At 42.6% G+C, this 22,867-nt stretch overlaps 1 protein-coding gene across 2 annotated transcripts in view; it reads right to left on the bottom strand.

The window, feature by feature from the left end:
* Positions 1 to 9,599: 9,599 nt before the first annotated feature.
* Positions 9,600 to 22,867, bottom strand: part of LOC131188364 (perilipin-3-like) — a 29,433-nt gene continuing 16,165 nt past the window's right edge. For both annotated transcript variants that reach the window (XM_058163594.1, XM_058163595.1), the window contains 6 exons: positions 22,566 to 22,761; positions 21,226 to 21,308; positions 15,613 to 16,072; positions 13,868 to 14,067; positions 11,957 to 12,094; positions 9,600 to 10,569 (listed from right to left, as the gene is read on the bottom strand). In XM_058163594.1, coding sequence (XP_058019577.1) covers positions 10,042 to 10,569; positions 11,957 to 12,094; positions 13,868 to 14,067; positions 15,613 to 16,072; positions 21,226 to 21,308; positions 22,566 to 22,761 — 1,605 coding nt within the window. In that variant the 3' untranslated portion in view covers positions 9,600 to 10,041. The remainder of the gene's footprint in view (positions 10,570 to 11,956; positions 12,095 to 13,867; positions 14,068 to 15,612; positions 16,073 to 21,225; positions 21,309 to 22,565; positions 22,762 to 22,867) is intronic.

Here is a 22,867-nt window from a genome sequence, read left to right as displayed (position 1 = left end):
AGGCTCAAGGTTGACTCAGCCTTCCATCCTTTATAAGGTAAGTAAAATGAGGATCCAGATTGTTGGGGGCCGCGGTGTGGCTCAGGCTGTAAGATAGCCTGTTATTAAACACAGCTGCCTGCAATTACTGCAGGTTCGAGTCCCACCAGGCCCAAGGTTGACTCAGTCTTCCATCCTTTATAAGGTAGGTAAAATGAGGACCCAGATTGTTGGGGGGGGCAATTGTTGGGAATCGTTATGGCAATGGTCAGATAATTCTGCTTTGCATTAGCCATATAATCTCTTAGATAAACAACATAAACTTGTAGATGTAGATTCTTCTAAGAATTGGATCATGTACAAGAAAAAGTACCAAGCAGACAAAGTCTCCATTGTATGTATATTTCTGCATACCCTGTTCCAACCACATAACCATAACTCTGATGTTTCCATGTCTCGCTACATTTGAGCATTCTGTAGAAATGTATCCACATTTCTGTTGCAAACTGCTCAGAAACGCTAACTAACAGAGCCTGTCCGGGTAACACCGGACATGATAAGAAAACTGCTTTGCACACATAAAATATTCATCTTGCTCAGCTGTGTGCTTGCAACCATATTGCCACAATATGCATATCCAACCCAATGTGTCAATTTATGTGTGGTTAATCAGGATCACATGCTTGCCTTCTGAATCTCTGTAACCCACCCCTAACAATAAAAGAGTTTATTTTATTTATTTTATTTTATTTTGTCACAACAATATATGTAGGAATCATACAAAAAGATTATATAATATATAAACACATATATGAGTAAATATAAGGAGGTATAAGCATATATGTATATAGGAAGAAGAAAAGAAAAAAAACAATAGGACAGGAACGGTAGGCACGTTTGTGCGCTTATGCACGCCCCTTATGGTCCTCTTAGGAATGGGGTGAGGTCAATAGTAGAACGTTTTTGGATAAAGCTTTTAGGATTATGGGAAGAGACCACAGAGTCAGGTAAAGTGTTCCAAGCACTGATGATTCTGTTACAGAAGTCATATTTTCTGCAATCTAGATTAAAGCGGTTGACATTAAGTTTAAATCTATTAGTTGCTCTAGTATTATTGCAATTAAAGCTGAAGTAGTCTTTAACCGGAAGGACATTACAATAGATGATTCTGTGAGTTAAGCTTAGGTCTTGTCGAAGGCGACGGAGTTCCAAGTTTTCTAACCCAGGATTTCAAGTCTGGTGGGATAGGGTATTCTATTGTTTTCAGAGGAATGGAGAACTCTTCTTGTAAAATATTTCTGGACACGTTCAATTGTATTGATGTCAGAGATGTGGTGAGGGTTCCAAACAGGCGAGCTGTATTCTAGAATTGGTCTAGCAAATGTTTTATATGCTCTGGTTAATAGTGTGGTGTTTTTGGAGTTTGTCTCGAGCTAGTTCGGGGCTCGCTCACCCCGAGGAGAATTGGACTCCGTGTCTTCGTTCTCACTCCGTCCGGCGCGGGGACTGTCCGGACCCTCTCGTGGCGAGCCCGCTGGCCGCAAGAAAAGCCACAGGCAATAAGTTGACTTTGTATATAAATATACAAATAGAATGAGACTATTGCCTTACACAATGTAAGCTGCCCTGAGTCTTCGGGGAAGGGCGGGATATAAATGTAAATAAATAAATAAATAAATAAATAAATAAATAAATAAATAAATAAATAAATAAATAAATAAATAGTTGACTTTGTATATAATATACAAATGGATGAAGACTATTGCTTAACACTGTGTAAGCCGGGGCTTCCGGTGGTTTCGTTTTCCCCGGGAGGACTTCTGGAATGGCGTCCCGAACTGAGATTCTGTAAAAGCTGGTGAAACAGCGGAGAATGGCTGTTAGACAGCTTCAAAGCTTTTCTCTGGGTGAAAGAGATTAGCAAGAGCGGCTGGATAGCAGAAGATTGCCCCAGGGGCTCTGCTTTCTTATGCAGAGTCTCGGAGGGGTGCCTGCCTAACCCAGCCCTACTCCAGACTCGGCTCGATCCTGCTAATTAGGCAGGACAAGAGGAAAACGCCCACCTCTGCTCAATTGATTCCGTTTTGAATAACTAAAAGCAGACGGGACAAATACAAGTGATCGATTACTGGGGAAGCAAGAAGAGAGCTGACTTCTACTTCTTTTTTAAAAAGGGGAAAACTTTTTCTCACTTGAACTTAGTGAAGGAAGAAATGGCGTCTGAGAGGAAGTGGATTGGAGGCTGCTTGTGAGAGAAAGCGAAGTTCGTCTTTGTGGATTTTAGCTGAATAGAAGCTTTCCATAGGAGGCAAGGTGAAAGTTTTTATTTTACAACTTTAATTGGAGACTTTTTGAGACTTTGAGATTTTATAATTCTAATTAGAGACTTTACTTAAATTAAAATGGCTTCTAAGCCACCAAAAGCTCCCATGACGAGAAGGGGGTCTGAAACTAATTTAGAAGATATATTAAAGGAACAGAACAGAGTTTCTGAAGAGCGATTTAAAGAAATTATGAATAATATTCATGGTGTGAAGGATCAACTTAGGGAAGAAATTAAAGAGACTAATAAAAAATTAGAAGATTTATTGATGGTTTTCAAGGTTTGGCAAAAAATTTGGAAGTAATGGAGGATAAAGTGGAAGTAATTAGTCAAGCAAATCAGTATTTGGATAATAAAGTTGGAGAGCTTCAAAATAAAGTGGATAAAAATGAGGATCATGTGGTGGTATTGCAATATAGAGCGTTGGAGAAGGCTTTGAGAATTAGGGGTCTTCAAGACCGGAAGGAAGAAGATCTTAAAAAAGTTATATCAGAAGCCTTAGCTGAAATGTTAGGCATGGACCCTCGAGAAGTTGATTTTCAAATTGATAAGGCATATAGGGTTAATTCTTGGGTAGCGAGGCAGAAAAAGCTCCCAAGAGATATTGTAATTTATTTTTTAACTTCTACAATAAGAAATCAGATTTTGCAAGCTACATACCAAAAGAAATTGCAAATAGCAGAACAGGAGGTGTTGGTTTTGAAAGAGATCCCTGCTAAAATGTTAAAGGATAGAAGGATTTTAGGTTTTTACACAAGAGCTTAGAAGCATCAGATTCAATATGGATGGGAGGTTCCAATTGGTTTAACAGTATTTTTTCAAGGCAGGAGATATCGAATTGATACTGAATTGAAAGCAATTTCTACATCTTTTTAATGTATTGAAAGTGGATGTAGAAACAGTGGATAAAAGTCTTCAAGAGAAACAGAGTGGGAAGCTGAAACTGCACCTGTGATATCAGTACCTCAAGAACAATCTCAAGAACAAAGAGTGACAAGGGAGCTATTAGGCGTAAGGAGATGGAGGAACGACTTCAAAGACAGGAACGGATTCTACTACTGAAGCTGTGGGAGGAGCCAAGCCGAAGAGTGAAGGTCTTCAGCTAATTGCTCAGAAGCTTCAAGAGGCCAGAGATGGCAAATAAATTTTTGACATGGAATGTTAATGGTTTAAATTCAGCACAGAAAAGAAGAAAAATATTCCATTATTTGAAACAATTTAAAAATGATGTGATATGTTTGCAAGAGACACATATAAAATTATCAGATCAGAAATATTTGATTAATTCAAATTAGGTAAACATTTTGTTTCTTCTGCTCGAATAAGAAAAATGGTATAGTTATATATTTGAAGAAAAATATATCAAGTAAGTTAATTGAAACGGACATTCAAGGAAGATATATTGCTATTGAATTGATTTTAGAAGGAAAAAAGACACTTGTGATTGGCATATATGTACCTAATCAACAACAAGAAAAATTTTATAAACTGTTACATGAAAAATTGACTTTTGGGACTATAAAACATTTATTATATTAGGGATTGGAATGGTGTAATGGACATTAGAAAAGATAAAAGAACTCTTTCTAAGAAAATTCCTATGCATGCAAAATTGCCTAAATCTTTTTGATTTGATGGAAGATTTTGAGTTGAAAGATATATGGAGAAGGCAGAATTTTGATGATAGAGATTATACTTATTTTTCGGATAGGCATCAATCTTTTTCACGTATTGATTTTATATTAATTACCAACCACTTGCTTTCTAGGGTTAGGAAAACAAAGATACTTCCAAGGTGTTTAACTGATCATAGTCCGTATGGATGGAGTTGCAATATGAAGGTGGAAGAAGATCATGGAGAATAAATGAAAATTTGTTTAGATATGAGGATAATGTAAATCAATGTAAAAACAAATGAAAGAATTTTTGATTATAATTTGGGAAAGGAACTTGATAGAAATGGTGTGGGACGAGCAAGGCCTTTATGAGAGGAAATTTGATATATATTAATAGTAGACAGAGGAGAAAACTACAAAAACAGCGTAGGGATTTAGAAGAGGAAATTCAGAGGAAACAACAATTATTGGTATATAATCCACATGATTTAAAAACTACTGAGGCGATAAAGATATTACAGAGTCAATTTAATATGTTAATGGCAGATCAGGTGGCAACCAATATACAATATGCTAAACATAATACTTTTTGTAATGCCAATAAATCAGGAGGTGGTTGGCTTATATGTTAAGGAAAAGACAGAAAGCACGTACTATTGAAGGAATTGAATACAAGGGTAAAGTGCGATTTCAACAGGATAAAATTAAAAAAGCTTTCTTGGAATATTATACAAATTTATATGCCAGAGATACAATATTGAATATGGATATTGATAAATATTTGAAAGAATATAAGGTTAAAGGTTTAACTAATGAACAAAGGGAAGAGTTGAATCGGCCTATAACTTCTGAGGAAATTATTTGGTAATAAAGCAATTAAAAATAGGAAATCCCGGGCACAGATGGACTTACAGCAATATATTATAAAAGTTACAGGATGAGATAGTTGGTCCACTTATGGAGTTATTTAATCAGATATTGATGGGAGGAGGAGTACCACCATCATGGAGGACTACTTTTATTTCATTGATACCAAAAGAGGATCAGGATTGTACTAAGCCTGGGAATTATAGACCGATTTCACTCTTGAATAATGATTATAAGATTTTTGCAAAAATAATGGCAAATAGGTTAATGGAAATTGTACAACAAAGTTCACACTGACCAGTCTGGTTTTATAAAAGGGAGACAAATGAGGAATAATGTTAGGCAGATAGTGAATTTATTGGAATATTTGGAAAAGAAAAATCAGATTCCGCAGCGTTTATATTCTTGGATGCAGAGAAAGCTTTTGATCGTTTGCATTGGGAATTTTATTTAAATTAACAGACAAAATGCAATTTGGAAATGGTTTTATACGAATACTTAGGGCAATTTATGGAGAGCAAACAGCTCAGATAATAATTAATGGTAGTTTGACAGATAGTTTTAAAATTGCGAAAGGAACAAGGCAGGGTGTCCTTTATCACCTTTATTGTTTATTTTATCTTTGGAACCTTTATTGGATAAGATAAGAGAGTTAAGGAGATAGAGGTATTAGAATTAGAAGATATGAATATAAAGTCAGAGCATTTGCAGATGATTTGGTTGTTATGTTGACTCAGCCTATAAATTCAGTGTATATTTGTTGGAAGTAATTAATCAATATGGAAGGGTCTCAGGGTTTAAAGTGAATCAAAATAAAACAAAAGTGTTAACCAAAGATATGATTAAGAACCAGAAAGAAAAACTAGAGGAAATAACAGGATTTGAAATTGTAAAAAAGGGTAAATATTTAGGAGTCTTTCTTACTTCATCAAATGGAAATTGTATAAGAATAATTATGATGTGTTATGGAAAAAATTCAGAAGGAAATGAATACTTGGAAAAATTACAATTATCTTTGTTAGGAGAATAGCAGCTATAAAATGAATGTTTTGCCTAAATTCTTGTTCTTGTTTCAGATGATACCAATAATTAAGAAAGATAAAAATTTGGATGAATGGCAGATTGGAATTAATAAATTTATATGGGAAGGAAAAAGCGAGAGTCAAAATGAAAATAATGCAAGATACACGGAAAGAGGAGGATTAAAATGCCTAATTTACAACTGTATTATGAAGCAGTTGTTCTTTCGGTAATAAGTGATTGGTTTAATTTGACGGAGGAAAGGATTTTGAATATAGAAGGTTATGATTTATTATATGGTTGGCATGCATATTTATTGTATGATAAGAAAGTAGATAAAGCTTTTAAGAATCATGTGTTGAGAATTTCTCTTCTGCGTGTCTGGAAAAATATTATTATAAGTTAAATTACAAAATTCCTATATGGGTATGTCCTCGCACGCAGTAGAGAATATAAATATAGAACAGGAACAAGAAATGATTACTTATAAAGATCTTTTATACAATGAGAGGGGAAATTTACAACTAAAATCTTTGGATACATTAAAAGAAGAAGGGAGGAATTATACTTGGTTTCAATATGGACAGTTAAAGGCTAGATGGAAAGAAGATCAGAAAATTGGTATCATTCAAAATGAAGAAAATTTGGTTAAACAAATTAGAAATCAAACTCAGGGGCATATAAAGAGATTGTATACTGTGTTGATAGAAATAGATTCTGAAAGAGATTTAATAAAGGATTGTATGATAAAATGGGCACAGAATATTCAAGAACCAATAATGTTGGAAACATGGGAAAAATTTGGGTTAGAAATGTTAAATTTACGCAAGCGCAGAATTTAAGGAAAATTTTTATAAGATGTTTTATAGATGGCATTTAGATCCTAAGAAAATTATCATGTATGTATCCAGATATGCAAGCGAAATGTTGGAGATGTAATTGTGATGATGCTACATATTTTCATGTATGGTGGACTTGTAAGAAAATTAAGTCTTTCTGGATAAGAATCTGGTGGATTATGCAGAATGTTCTGAAGAAGAAGATAAAGTTCCTACCGCAATTTTTCCTTTTGGGAATAACAACGGACTGTACAGTGATTGAGACTAAGTTGATTTTGAACTTAATAACAGCAGCAAGACTGTTGATTGGACAATATTGGAAGAAAAAAGAATTACCCACAATAGAAGAATGGATATTGAAAGTTTCCAATTTGGCTGAGATGGCTAAAATCTCAGCCTTCTTGAAAGACAGTACTCAAGAAAAATATTTAAATGAATGGAAGAACTGGATTGATTATATTCAAAATAGATATCAGATTAAGAAATTTCGGATTGCTTTTGAATGAAGGATGTTATTTTTGATTTTAATGGAAGAAGTCAGGTTATGTGAGAGAGAAAGATTATAATTGTGTTAGATTTTAAAAATTTAATGTATGACTGTTTTGTTTAAGGAACTATACCTTGTGTTTGCTCCGGGAAGTCCGGGGGGGGAGGGGGGTTTTGGAGGGAGGGGGGAGGGGGAAAAATTTAATTGTTGTTATAAAACTTTTTCAATTAAAAAAAAAAAACACTGTGTAAGCCGCCCTGAGTCTTCGGAGAAGGGCAGGATATAAATTCAAATAATAATAATAATAAAAAAGCTTGGAGGACTTCAACTCCCAGAATCCCCCAGCCAGCATTGCTGGCTGGGATATTCTGGGAGTTGAAGTCCTTCAGGCTTAAAGTCGCCAAGGTTGGAGACCCCTGCTCTAAACCCAAGCCCTCCCCACCATCTCCTCTCTACCGTATTAAACACCATTTTTTAAAATTCACCCTCCAAATCCCCACAATTTCCTCTCCCGCAAAAGATGATGGAAACGGGCGAACACGTTTTTTTTAAATTTTATTTTCCTACAGCGTGGACACCAAAGAAGGACCCCTGGAAGATGCTCAAAGCTTAGCGCCGTGGAAATTCAGCTGGACCCATTTCCCAGCTCCCCCTCGAGTTAAATAAACAGCACCGTTTCCTCCGCCAGCCTTCAAATATCATCTTCAAGTCCGTCTTTGCCGTTAAGCTTTTGACCTCGACGGCCCAGCCCTGCACCCATTTACAAGCTCATCTCTGCAGTAATGAGGACTAGACGCTTGGCTCTTCGGGGAAATCTAATTGCTTTTCTGAGACGTCGATCCTTTCCTTGGAGTTGGCTGCTATAGCATGCTTCAAGAGAAGTGGGGAAAGAGAGACAATTTTTTCCTTTCTCCGGCATGTTTAGAATAGAATAGAATCACAAGAGTTGGAAGGGACCTTGGAGGTCTTCTAGCCCAACCCTCTGCTTAGGCAGGAAACCCTACACCACTTCAGACAAACGGTTATCCAACATCTATATCTATATATAAGTCTAAATAAATAACAGCTAGCTAACCCATCTCTTCTCCCCAATTCTGATTCCTGACCCCTTTTTTTGGTTGCACTTCTGACTTAATAAGTGGAAGTCTAAGAAAAGCTTCTTTGGAAATTAACAAAATGGACCTCCACACTTTTGGGGAAGAAAATAGCCTCTCCCGCCCCCTCCACAGGGAAGAGCTGGGTCCCTTTAACATAATAACAGAGTTGGAAGGGACCTTGGAGGCCTTCTAGTCCAACCCCCTGCCCAGGCAGGAAACCCTACACCATTTCAGACAAATAGCTATCCAACATTTTCTTAAAAATTTCCAGTGTTGGAGCATTCACAACTTCAGCAGGCAAGTCGTTCCACTGATTAATTGTTCTAGCTGTCAGGAAATTTCTCCTTTGGGGAAGAAGGAAAAAATGGATCCCAGTAGATCTCTCCAGTGGTGGGATTCAACCAGTTCGCACCACTTCGGGAGAACCGGTTGTTAACTTTCTGAGCAGTTTGGTGAACTGGTTGGTGGAAGAAATCATTAGGGCAGAGAACCGGTTGTTAAATAATTTGAATCCCACCACTGGATCTCTCTCTCTCTCTCTCGGCAAGCTTTTCGCTTTCCTGTTTCTCTTGCCACAGAGACTGGAAGTTCCCCTCTTGGAAATGGTGTCTCCTTCATCTGCCTTTTGAGGGGGTGGGCACTGTGGTTGGGGGAACCCTTGTCCCTCCAGGAGGAAGGATGGCAAAACGTGCCGGGCAACTTGCCGGGGACGTTCAGATGCTGCCCAGGGATGTCCGCAGAGTGTGGTCAGAGGAGGCGGTGGATGACTCAACGAGGCCATCCAAACTCCGTTCTGGTCGCCATCTTGAGACTTCGGACCACGCCTGGTAGAGACCTCTGGAGACTTCGTACGGGCACGGTGGTCTCGGCTACTCAGTTCTCCTAGTTCCGGGATGGCAAACCTAGGGCACGCGGGCCACAGGTGCCACGTGGAGCCATCTTTGTGGGCATGCGAGCCGACGCCCAGGTCCGCTCCACTCTGTATGCCCGCCAGCCAGCTGATTTTCAGGTCTCTGCTGGGAGACGAGTGGGGGTATTTGGCAGCTCGTGGCCCCCACTTTTGGTGCCAGAAAGCTTCCGGGAGGCCTGCTAGCACAAAAATGGGGCGTGTGTGGGTGCGGTGAGCCCCCCTTGCCCCGTTTCTGGTTCCGAGAGGCTTCCGGGAGGCCTGCTAGCGCCAAAACAGGGTGTGTGGGAGTGCGGTGAGCCCCCTCGCCTTGTTTCTGGTTCCGGGAGGCTTCCGGGAGGCCTGCTAGCACCAAAACGGGGCTTGTGGGATTGCAGTGCACCCCCCTCACCCCGTTCTGGTTCGGGAGGCTTCCGGGAGGCCTGCTAGCGCCAAAGCAGGGCTTGTGGGATTGCAGTGCACCCCTCACCCCGTTTTTGGTTCCCGGAGGCTTCCGGGAGGCCTGCTAGCGCCAAAACGGGGTGTGTGGGAGTGCGGTGAGCCCCCTCGCCCCGTTTCTGGTTCCGGGAGGCTTCCGGGAGGCCTGCTAGCGCCAAAACGGGGCTTGTGGGATTGCAGTGCACCCCCCTCACCCCGTTTCTGGTTCCCGGAGGCTTTCAGGAGGCCTGCTAGCGCCAAAACGGGGCTTGTGGGAGTGCGGTGCGCCCCCCTTGCCCCGTTTTTGGTTCCGGGAGGCTTCTGGGAGGCCTGCTAGTGCCAAAACGGGGCTTGTGGGAGTGCAGTGCGCCCCCCTTGCCCCATTTTTGGTTCCGGGAGGCTTCCGGGAGGCCTGCTAGCGCCAAAATGGGGCATGTGGGGGTGCGGTGAGCCCTCATTCCAGGCGCAAAAAGATTCACCATCACTGTCCTAGTTCTTCTCTTGGGGGGCCCCCTCGGAGCCCTCTAGCAGCTCCTTCAAGGCCCCCATTGCCTCCGTGGACTCTCTTGGGTCCACCTCGGTTGTGTCCTGCATCCTCTTCATCTTCTTGACCGCCACCTTCTCCGACAGGGATTCCCTGACCTCTTTGCCCGTCTCCTTCAGCCGCCCAGTCCTGCTCTCCTCCCGGGAGGCCCCCGACCCTCCTTCCTGGGGTCGGAAGGGCCCCACGATCCAATTCAGAGGGGTGATCTGGACAAGGTGTTCCGCCAACATGCGGAGAACGTCCCGGGCGTGAGAGATCATCTCCTGACTCTGGGCGAGGAAGCCGGAGGGCAGATCCTGGAAGGACTCGGCGGAAGAGAAGGAGCGGTGAAGGTGGTGGAAGTTGCTCTGAGTTTGGTCCACCCTTTCGCGGAGGTTCCTGGGCAGCACTTCGACGGTGGACATCAGCCAGGTGTAAGCAGGGCTGAGATCTTGGATGAGGGATCTTAACATGGCCAAAGTCGCTGACTCGACCTGCAGGGGACAAATTGGGCATTAAAGGTAAAGGTTCCCCTCGCACATATGTGCTAGTTGTTCCCAACTCTAGGGGGTGGTACTCATCTCCGTTTCAAAGCTGAAGAGCTAGCGCTGTCCGAAGACATCTCTGTGGTCATGTGGCCGGAATGACTCAATGCCAAAGGCACACGGAACGTTCTTCCCTTCCCACCAAGGTGGTTCCTATTTTTTCTACTTGCATTTTTTACCTGCTTTCGAACTGCTAGGTTGGCAGAAGCTGGGACAAGGAACGGGAGCTCACCCCATTACGCGGCGCTAGGGATTCGAACCGTTGAACTGCTGACCTTTTGATCGACAAGCTCAGCTGTCTTAGCCACTGAGCTACCACGTCCCTAAATTGTGCATTACAACAGGACTAAGTCGGATGCGTGAACACAGCTTCAGGATCACGACTTGAAAATAAACTGCTGTTTTTTTTCAAAGATGGCCTTTGGAAGATGGACGGACTTCAACTCCCAGAATATCCCAGCCAGCTATGGTTGAACATGTGATAAACATAACTGCTCATAACAGAATAACAGAATTGGAAGGGACCTTGGAGGTCTTCTACTCCAGCGGTCACCAACTGGTGGTCCGTGGACCACTAGTGGTTCGTGAGAAAATTTTGGTGGTCCGCAGAAAAATTATTTGCATTTTTTATATTGCACTAAATCAGGGGTCCTCAAACTACGGCCCCTGGGACAGATACGTGCAATGAACGTTTGTGTTTCTGCAGAGAGTCTCCCCCTTCGGGGTCTTTTTGTGTGGGTCGGAGGGGGGGCAGAAATTCTAACTTGGGGTCGGCTTCAGCCTCCTGGTGCGGGGCTTTGGGTGAAGCGCCGCTGATGGCAAAGAGCCGGAGGGCCTTGTTCCAGTGGGACTGCATCATGGCTTGGAACTGGCTGACCATCTCAGCCTGCTGAGCCTCTAGTCGCCGGTACCTGGCCTTGCACTTCCGCAGGTCTTCCCTCTGCTTGGAAAGCCTATGCTCCTAGTCCTCAGTGAGGTGTTTCTGCTGAGCCTCCTTCTCAGTCAGATCCAATTTGAACTGAGCTGTTTTGCCAACTCTTTCTCATGGCGGCTGCTTAGCTCCAACAACTGCTTCCTGTTGGGGCCCTAAGGAGCCCAGGTGGGCAGACGAGGAGGGGCTGGGAAGGGAGGGGCAGGTAAAGGCTGGCAAGGCGCCCCTCAACATAAGTGACATTGAGTTGGCCACACCCACCCAGCCAGTCATTAGGCAGATCATATTAGTGGTCTGCAGGATTTAAAATGATGAATTTAGTGGTCCCTGAGGTCTGAAAGGTTGGTGACCCCTCTTCTAGTCCAACTTCCTGCTAAGTTGAGAGCTACCTGTTGCATAGACTACCTGCTGTGAGGAGTTTTCTGCCTCTCTTCTTTCCTGATCCTCTTCTGGCTGAATTTGGATCCATTTGAGCAAAATTTGGTGAAGTTTCTGTTGTGCTTCCTGGAATTGACTCCCGGCGCTGTCTTTCAAATGTTCTATCTGCCAGAAAAGCAGAAATAAAAACAATTTAAGAAAACACAATGCAATAATATTGTTGTGACTCCAGCCCCCGAACCTGGCCCCATGCCCGAAAGTGACTCCGAGAGTGAGGGGGAAGGGCCGGTAAGGCTTACCTCGGGAGCACCGATGCCTTTGGCCTGGCTCCAGGAGCCAGAACCAAGCCAGTCGGAGGACGTAATGAGGCCATCATCCCCTGATTCCTCCCTTCCCCAGGCTACGCCTTCACACCCAGCTGATAATAATAATAATCAAGCTTGGCTTGACCTGCACTTCAGAAGATTAGAGAGGCGGCGTCATCAAAGGGAAGAGTGGGGCAGGAGCCCCACCCCACAGTATATATAAGGAGCTTTGGGACTGCTCTCAGTTCCACAGGAAGCAAAAGTTTAGCTGAACGGTTTCAAAAAGAGCTGAAAGTCTTGCTACGTGAGTCATTTGTTTGAACTTTGGCAGGCAGCTGCGATTTCTCTGCCAGAACTGATAAGAGCCGTGAATCCACTGGCTGAAGGCCAGCTCGTTGCTCCGAAGTGGGGAAGGAGACAGAACAAATATTCAGCTGGTAAGGTAACCCAATGCAGGCAGCCCTCAACTTACGACTGTAACTGAACCTGCAATTTCTATTGTAAATCATGATGGTCATTATAAATCACACATTGTCACACACAACGATACCCCAAAATCCCCAATGATCATGGAGATGCCGCAACGGTCGTAAGGGTGAAAATGGACATAAGTCATTTTTTTCCAGCGCCATTGTAACTTTGAATGGTCACTAAACGAACCATTGTCAGTTGAGGGCTACCTGTACCTTGGATTAGAACAGAATAAAATAACAAGAGTTGGAAGGGACCTTGGAGGTCTTCTAGTCCCACCCTCTGCTCAGGCAAGAGATGCTTTAACATTCCATAAAAGTGGCTGTCCAGTCTCTTCTTAAAAAGCTCCAGTGTTGGAGCATTTACCACTTCTGGAAATAAGTTGTTCTATTAGTTAATTGTTCTGACTGTCAGGAAACTTTTTCTCAGTTCTAAGTTGTTTCTCTCCTTGATTAGTTTCTATCCATTGCTTCTTGTTCTATCCTCAGGTGCTTTGGAGAATAGCTTGACTCCCTCTTCGTTGTGGCAGCCCCCGAGATATTGGAACCCTGCTATCATGTCTCTCCTGGTCCTTCTTTTTATTAAACTAGGCATACCAAGTTCCTGCAAACGTTCTTCATATGTTTTAGCCTCCAGTCCCCTCATCATCTTTGTCGCTCTTCTCTGCACTCTTTCTAGAGTCTCAACATCTTTTTTATATCGTGGCGACCAAAACTGGATGCAATATTCCAAGTGTGGCCTTACCAAGGCGTTATAAAGCGATATTAACACTTCACATGATCTTGATTCTATCCCTCTGTTTATGCAGCCCAGAACTGTGTTGGCTTTTTTTATTGCACTGCATCCTGGCTAATTTGAACCAGAGGTGGGTTTCAGCAGGTTCTGACCAGTTCTGGACAACCGGTAGCGGAAATTCTGAGTAGTTCGGAGAACCGGTAGTAAAAATTCTGACCCATCTATTCTCTGCCTCCTGAGTCCCAGCTGATCGGGAGGAAATGGGGATTTTGCAGTATCCTTCCCCTGGAGTGGGGTGGGGATGGAGATTTTACAGTATTCTTCCCCTGCCACGCCCACCAAGCCACGCCCACCAAGCCACACCCACAGAACTGGTAGTAAAAAAATTTGAAACCCACCACTGATTTGAACCCAGGGCCAGGCTTACCAGGTTTATCACATACTGGATCTGGCCAAGCAAGTCCTGAGTCTTTTCCTGGACCACATGAAGCCGATTTAGGGAATGCCGGTAGACTCGGGAGCGGAGTTTGCTGGAGAGGGAGCCCAGGCGGATGAAATAACTCTGTTCTTTCCGCTGCTCATCCATGGAGGCCAAACTGACGCCCTGGACCTGGTTGGCCAGCTGGGCTGCAGGGAGGACAAAGTGGGTGTGAAGAGGTCCCGTCCCATCCCAGGAAGGATCAGCCAAAAACCACCACTGTCCCCCAATTCATCCCAGCTTTTTCATTCTCATGTCAGTATTTTACATGGTCGGTTGCTCTCGTGTGCTTGTCTGGCAAGTTGCTTGCAGATGAGATGGGTGGCCGACAAGACAGGGAAGGAAGGAAAAAATGAGAAAGAAAGAAAAAGAAAGAGAGAGAGAGAGAAAGAAAGAAAGAAAGAAAGAAAGAAAGAAAGAAAGAAAGAAAGAAAGAAAGAAAGAAAGAAAGAAAGAAAGAAAGAAATGGAGGGAGGGAGGGAAGGAGGGAAGGAAGGAAGGAAGGAACAAGAAAGAAAGTAAAAAGGAAGGAAGGAAGGAAGGAAGGAAACAATGAAAAGGAAGGAACAAAATGAAAAGAAAGAAAGAAAGGAAGGAAGGAAGGAAGGAAGAAAAACATGAGAAAGAAAGGAAGGAAAGTAAGGAAGGAAAAATGAAAAGGAAGGAAAAAGGAAAAGGAAGAAAAAGGAAGGAAAGAAGGAAGGAAAATAAGAAAGGAAGGAAGAAAAAGGAACGAAGGAAAAATGAAAAAGGAAAGTAGGAAAAGGAGGAAGGAAAAGGAAGGAAGGAAAGAAGGAAGGAAGGAGGAAGGAAGGAAGGAGGAAGGAAAAATGAAAAGGAAAGGAGGAAGGTATGAAAGTGGAAAAGAAGGAAGGAAGGAGGAACAGAGGATGGAAAGGAAAGAATTAAGGAAGGAAGGAAGGAAGGAAGGAAGAAAAAGGAAGGAAAAATGAAAAGGAAGGAAGGAAAAATGAGAAAGAAAAAGGAAGAAAAAGAAAGGAAGGAAGGAAGGAAAAATGAAAAAGGAAGGAAGGAAAAATGAAAAGGAAGGAAGAAAAAGAAAGAAAGAAGAAGAAGGAAGGAAGGAAGAAAAAGGAAAGTAGGAAGGAAATATAAGGGAAAGGAGGAAGGTATGAAAGTGGGAAAGAAGGAAGGAGGAACAGCGGAAGGAAAGGAAGGAATTAAGGAAGGAAAGAAGGAATTAAGGAAGGAAAAAATGAGAAAGAAAAAAGAAGAAGGAAGGGAAGGAAGGAAGGAAGGAAAAATGAAAAGGAAAGTAGGAAGGAAATACAAGGAAAAAGGAGGAAGGAAAGGAAAAATGAGAAAGAAAGAAGGAAGAAGGAACAGAGGAAGGAAAGAAGGAATTAAGGAAGGAAGGAAGGAAAAAAGGAAGGAAGGACAACTGAAAAACGAAGGAAGGAAAAAATGAAAAAGGAAGGAAGGAAGGAAAGGAAAAAGGAAAGTAGGAAGGAAATACAAGGGAAAAGGAGGAAGGTATGAAAGTGGGAAAGAAGGAAGGAACAGAGGAAGGAAAAGAAGGAAGGAAGGAAGGAAGGAAGACTGGTAGACAGATTTTTGGAGAATTGGCTTCGGAAGCTGCTTGGGGTGCCCCTAATCTGGTTTTCTTACTGACAATTGATTGCAACGTGTTGATCTAACCACTTGAGAGATGGAGGGGGGAGCTCTGCTCTTACCCAGTTCCTCTGCTGACATGGGAAGATAATAATCCACCAACTCTTCCGTCTTCTCCAACATGGTATCCACTCCGCTGGCCACGGCTTGCCTGAACAACGTTGCCATCTCCACGCCTTCCTGGACAGCCCCAGAGCTCTGCACTTGACGGGCGGCGTTGACCGTCTTGGACACTACCGACCGAGTCAGGTCAACGCCCTCGTTGACGGTCTCCTTGCCCAGGTTGATCATGTCGGCCGCTCGGTGAGTCACGAGACCCTTGGCTTCATTGGCAGCGTGCCGGGCCGTGCTGACCGTGGAACTGACCACGGATTTGGTCAAGGCGATGCCGTCCTGGACAATGTCCTTGGTAAGGTCAACTGCTTTGGTCACCTTCTGGGTCATGCGGCCCTTGGCTTCGCCAGCGGCGTGGACGGTGGACGAAACCACAGTCTTGGTCAAGGTGACACCGTCTTCGAAGACCTAGAAGGAGGAGGAGGAAGATCAAAGGCCGAGCGAGGACAACTGGGTGGAAATTCAATCGCAAGGAAGGTTCTCGCAATCAAAGTCCTTTCTTCTCCAGAAACACTACACTACTAACCAGAGCATATAAAACATTTGCTAGACCAATTCTTGAATACAGCTCGCCTGTCGGGAACCCATACCACATTTCTGACATCAATACAATTGAGCGTGTCCAGAAATATTTTACAAGAAGAATTCTCCACTCCTCTGAATACAACAAAATACCTTATGCCACCAGACTTGAAATCCTAGGCTTAGAAAATTTAGAACTACGCCGTCTTTGACATGACCTGAGTTTAACTCATAGAATCATCTATTACAACGTCCGTCCTGTCGAAGACTACTTCAGCTTCAATTGCAACAATACAGGAGCACACAATAGATTTAAACTTAATGTTAACCACTCCAATCTTGATTGCAGAAAATATGACTTCAGTAACAGAGTTGTTAACGCTTGGAACACACTACCTGTCTCTGTGGTCTCTTCCCAAAATCCCAAAATCTTCAACCAAAAACTGTCTACTATTGACCTCACCCCATTCCTAAGAGGTCCGTAAGGGGCGTGCATAAGAGCACAAACGTGCCTACCGTTCCTGTCCTATTGTTTTCTTTCATTATATCCAATTAATATAGTTATTACATGCTTATGCTTATATATATATATATGCTTATATATATTATATAGTTACTTACATGCTTATGCATATATATACTGTTGTGACAAAATAAATAAATAAATAAAATAAAATAAAATAAATAAAATAAATTATCTCCAGGACCTTCAAATTCCAAAATTTGGGGACTTTGTGTTGGAGCCACCCAGGGTGGCCAGTCATCTAAGGCAGGGGTCTCCAACCTTGGTCCCTTTAAGACTTGTGGACTTCAACTCCCAGAGTTCCTCAGCCAGCTTTGCTCTGAGAGTTTATTTTTATTTTATTTTTATTTATTTTATTTTGTCACAACAATATATGTAGGTATCATACAAAAAGATTATATAGTAAATAAACACATATATGGGTAAATATAAGGAGGTATAAGCATATATATAGGAAGAAGAAAAGAAAAACAATAGGACAGGAACCGTAGGCACGTTTGTGCTCTTATGCACGCCCCTTATGGTCCTCTTAGGAATGGGGTGAGGTCAACAGTAGAAAGTTTTTGGATAAAACTTTTAGGATTATGGGAAGAGACCACAGAGTCAGGTAAAGTGTTCCAAGCACTGATGATTCTGTTACAGAAGTCATATTTTCTGCAATCTAGATTAAAGCGGTTGACATTAAGTTTAAATCTATTAGTTGCTCTAGTATTATTGCAATTAAAGCTGAAGTCGTCTTTAACAGGAAGGACATTACAATAGATGATTCTGTGAGTTAAACTTAGGTCTTGTCGAAGGCGACGGAGTTCCAAGTTGGAGTCCACAAGTCTTAAAGGGACCAAAGTTGGAGACCCCTGATCTAAGGCAACCTACAAATGAACGCCTAATATTTGGGCAAGAGCCGGAAAGTTGTTGAGTTGGAAAACTCTGAGCAAAATCACAATGTGACCCTGGCAAGTGACTTGTAATATATACTAGTCCTTGAGGTACGGCCAGTCACTTAGCAACTGGTTGAAGTTACAACCTGCCTGTAAAAAAAAAAGGAAGTTGCAACTCAATTCTGCAATTCAGACAGTCACAATCCCTCCGTTAAGTGGTCCTCAGCTTATGACCATAGTGCAGCTGCTTGTCATGATGGTCGTAAAACAGATCGGTTGAGGGACCTGTTTAGCCCTTCGATTGTGGTTCACAACAGTTTCGTCGAAAAATGGGAAGTGACGTTCCGTTTTGGGGCAAAACTTCACTCACAGCAAGCCTAATGACCTCGACATTCATTTAACAACTGCCATGGTCATTTGATGAGTGCCTCAAAAAAGTCATAAAATCGGGGGGTGGGTGTGAATCATGTGACCGACCTGCTTTATGACTGTCATGGCTTATGAGCTGGCTGCGTTACAATTGTAAGTAAATGAATACCTGCATTTCCAAAAACATGATAGATCGTTGGAGTTCTCTAAACTGGGTGGTTTTCCTGCAGACGTCTCATTACCATGCTAGGTTACGTCATCGGTGTACGTAGGAGTGAAGTTTGCAGGTAGTTTTTTTCCTATCATGATCTTTTTATAGATACAGTATTATAATATATTACAAGTTCTTGATAGATAGGAACCTGGCCATCCCTGGGGTGGAATTCCTTCATTGCTTCTTTATCGGATTCAATTTCCTGCTGATCCAGATGTTAATTGCTGGGAAAAATGTGTTTTGCACGGTTTCTTTCCTCTCTCGTCTTTTAATTGTACCTTTTTGAGAAGACTCTCTGGAACCATGGTGTTTAAAGGGAGCTCCGAGGTCATCGAGTCCAACCCTCTACAGATTGCACTGATTCACTATGTGACGAAAAACTCCAGTGACGAGGAAGGGGCCTCATCCTTGCAATAAGGTCCCATAAATAACTAATCTATATCATAACATAACATAACATCAGAGTTGGAAGGGACCTTGGAGGCCTTCTAGTCCAACCCCCTGCCCAGGCAGGAAACCCTACACATCTCAGTCAGATGGTTATCTAACATTTTCTTAAAAATTTCCAGTGTTGGAGCATTCACAACTTCTGCAGGCAAGTCGTTCCACTTATTAATTGTTCTAACTGTCAGGAAATTTCTCCTTAGTTCTAAGTTGCTTCTTTCTTTGACCAGTTTCCACCCATTGCTTCTTGTTCTACCCTCAGGTGCTTTGGAGAACAGCCCGACTCCCTCTTCTTTGTGGCAACCCCTGAGATATTGGAACACTGCTATCATGTCTCCCCTAGTCCTTCTTTTTGTTAAACTAGACATACCCAGTTCCTGCAACCGTTCTTCATATGTTTTTGCCTCAGTCCCTAATCATCTTTGTTGCTCTTCTCTGCACTCTTTCTAGAGTCTCAACATCTTTTTTACATCGTGGCGACCAAAACTGGATGCAATATTCCAAGTGTGGCCTTACCAAGGCATTATAAAGTGGTATTAACACTTCACGTGATCTTGATTCTATCCCTCTGTTTATGCAGCCCAGAACTGTGTTGGCTTTTTTGGCAGCTGCTGCACACTGCTGGCTCATATCTAAATGGTTATCCACTAGGACTCCAAGATCCCTCTCACAGTTACTACTATTGAGCAAGGTACCACATATACTGTACCTGTGCATTTGATTTTTCCTGCCTAAATGTAGAACCTTACTTTTTTCACCATTGAATTTCATTTTGTTAGATAGCGCCCAATGTTCAAGTCTGTCAAGATCTTTCTGTAACTTGAGCCTATCTTCTGGAGTGTTGGCTATTCCTGCCAGCTTGGTGTCATCTGCAAATTTGATGAGTTCCCCATCTATCCCCTCGTCCAAGTCATTGATGAAGATGTTGATGAAGATGTTGATGAAGATATCCACATTCATATTTTTTTTGTCCTATTTGTCTAATCATACCCTCTGGAGCAAATGCGAATTACAGATAGTCCTCCATTTACAACAGTTTAGTGACCCTTCAAAGTTACCACGGTACCGAAAAAAGGGACTTGTGACTGTATTTCACATTTATGACCGCTGGAGCGTCCCCATGGTCACGCGATTTTACATTTGGATGCTTGACACGTGACTCAAGTTTATGACGGTTGCAGTGTCCCAGGACCGCAGTGTCACGTGATCCCCTTTTGCGACCTTCTGACAAGCCGAGCCAATGGGGGAGTCAGATTCACTTAACGACCGGGTTACTCGTTTAACAACCGCAGTGATTCACTTACCAAATGCGGCGAGAAAAGGCGTAAAATAGGACGAAGCTTACTTAACGGATTTCTCACTTAGCAACATAAACGCTGGGCTCGATTGTGGTCGTAAGTTGAGGATTACCTGTAGTTGCAATCGTCTAGAACAGGGGAGGGGAACACTAGTGGGTTGCAAAACCCGTCGCTATCGGTTCACTTGCGCTCTCGTCCGGCGCGAGTGGTTGGAGCCTCCTGTCGCTGCCACTACCGGTTCGCCGATCTGGGTAGAACTGGTAGCAACCCAACACCACTGGTGGGGAACTACGGCCCTTTTGTGACTTGTGGACTTCAACTCCCAGAATTCCAGAACCAGCATGGCTGAGCATGTCTGCCTCAAGAATTCTGGGAATTGAAGTCCGCCAGTCTTAAAGGGGCCATCATTTCCCACCTCTGCTCTAGAGCAGAGGCTTCCAACCTCCAGCAAACCTCCAAGCTTTGCTGGCTGAGGAATTCTGGGAGTTGAAGTCCACAAGTAATAATAATAAAAATAAGGTTGACTCAGCCTTCCATCCTTTATAAGGTAGGTAAAATGAGGACCCAGATTGTTGGGAGGGCAATAAGTTGACTTTGTAAAAATATACAAATAGAATGAGACTATTGCCTTATACACTGTAAGCCGCCCTGAGTCTTCGGAGAAGGACGGGGTATAAATGTAAACAAAAAATAATAATAAAAAATAATAATAATAATAATAACAACAACAACAACAACAACAACAATAGAGTTGTTGATTCATTTCCTTGTATATATTCATAATAACAGAGTTGGAAGGGACCTTGGAGGTCTTCTAGTCCAACCCCCTGCCCAGGCAGGAAACCCTACACCATCTCAGACAGATGGTTATCCAACATTTTCTTAAAAATTTCCAGTGTTGGAGCATTTACAATTTCTGCAGGCAAGTCGTTCCACTTATTAATTGTTCTCACTGACTGTCAGGAAATTTCTCCTTAGTTCTAAATTGCTTCTCTCCTTGATTAGTTTCCACCCATTGCTTCTTGTCCTGCCTTCAGGTGCTTTGGAGAATAGTTTGACTCCCTCTTCTTTGTGGCAACCCCTGAGATATCGGAAGACTGCTATCATGTCTCCCCTTTTCATTAAACTAGACATACCCAGTTCCTGCAACCATTCTTCATATGTTTTAGCCTCCAGTCCCCTAATCATCTTTGTTGCTCTTCTCTGCACTCTTTCTAGAGTCTCAACATCTTTTTAAGATGTCTGGACTTCCAACTCCCAGAATTCCCCAGCCAGCAAGGTGTAGTTTTGGGCACTTTGCTAATTTATCATACCTGGTATGTTGGTTGTTGAAGAATTGGCAGTTTTTTCTCCAGGCTGTCCAATCCTTTGCAAGCATATTCGTTCACGGTTGCAACTAGGAAAGGGGTAAAAGAAAAAAAAAAGTTTTTAAACGTTTGGCTTTAAGTCAAACCAGCCTCACCTTCTCTTTCAGTCTGAAATGCTAATATTCTTTCAGATTAAAAAGAAAACCACGTTCCCTAATATATGACAATTGATTTAAAATTGATTTAGGTCTTCCATTTCTTGATCCCTGTGCAAAAGGAGCTAAAAGCGTTCCTATTTGGCTGAAAACATCCTCTTTTTATAAATGAAAAGTGAATTGGGTTATTTTTTTTTAAAAAAACAACAACAACACACCAGTAATTAAACTGAGAAAAAACATCAGACGTGAATTCTAAATGAGTTCAGATTTCTTAAAAAGGCTGTTTTAGCCGTTTGCAGACAAGGATTTTCATTATTATTTTATTATTATTATTTGCATTTATATCCCGCTCTTCTCCGAAGACTCAGGGCGGCTTACACTATGTTAGCAATAGTCTTCATCCATTTGTATATTATATACAAAGTCAACTTTTTATTTATTTATTTATTTATTTATTTATTTATTTATTTATTTATTTATTTATTTATTTACATTTATATCCCGCCCTTCTCTGAAGACTCAGGGCGGCTTACAGTGTGTAAGGCAATAGTCTCATTCTATTTGTATATTTATATACAAAGTCAACTTATTGCCCCCCCAACAATCTGGGTCCTCATTTTACCTACCTTATAAAGGATGGAAGGCTGAGTCAACCTTGGGCCTGGTGGGACTAGAACCTGCAGTAATTGCAGGCAGCTGTTGTTAATAACAGACTGTTTTACCAGTCTGAGCCACAGAGGCCCTTAAAAGGTTTTCACGGTGTAGGGTCTCCTGCTTGAGGGGGGGAGGGTTTGGACTAGATGACCTATAAGGTCCCTTCCAACTCTGTTACTCTGTAATCTGTAATTGCACAGACCGAGGGCTTCCGAGCTTTACTCCAGAGAGCAAAAAGTTCTGCTCACTTGTTTGATCAATGAATTCAGCCCCCTTTGAAACGGGGGGCGGGGGGGGGTTTGCAGGAGGTAATAAACCCCCCTGAATTAAACTACCAAGTTGGAGAAAGAGGGGTTAAAAAAATGAGAACGTCCGAATGCATTCTCTTCAAAAGGAGGAGACAGAATCCTGGAGGTAAGGCGAAACAGGGTTTTGCCAAGAAATGTTAAACGCCATGAGGACTAGAAACTTGGCGGCAGCCAAGGGACGCTCAACCTTAGAAGGACTGTAGAAAGATGACATCTTCGGACTCACTTTGCGGCTCAAGATGGGGCAGGAGAGGTTGGGCCCCGCCACGGGCGCTGCCCACGGCGACCGCAGCCACCATTTCCACAATGTTGCAGGCTGTGTTGACGCAGGGGTAGGTCTTCTTGGCGTACTGGTATACGGAGGACCACACTTCGTACGCGGAGCTGACCAAAGGTAGGTTGGTGACCCTGGTCACGATATTCTGGAGGGAAGCAAGCAAGTTGATCTCAGCTGGATCCCTGGCCAAAGAGATCTGTGGCTTCCAGGATACTTCTAGATCAGAGGTCTCCAACCTCGGCCACTTTAAG

The sequence above is a fragment of the Ahaetulla prasina genome, chromosome 1, assembly GCF_028640845.1.
Source record: "Ahaetulla prasina isolate Xishuangbanna chromosome 1, ASM2864084v1, whole genome shotgun sequence".
In the NCBI taxonomy this organism is placed as follows: Eukaryota; Metazoa; Chordata; class Lepidosauria; order Squamata; family Colubridae; genus Ahaetulla; species Ahaetulla prasina.
Note: the sequence above shows the minus strand (reverse complement) of the source record. Positions and strands in the feature narration are given on the sequence as shown.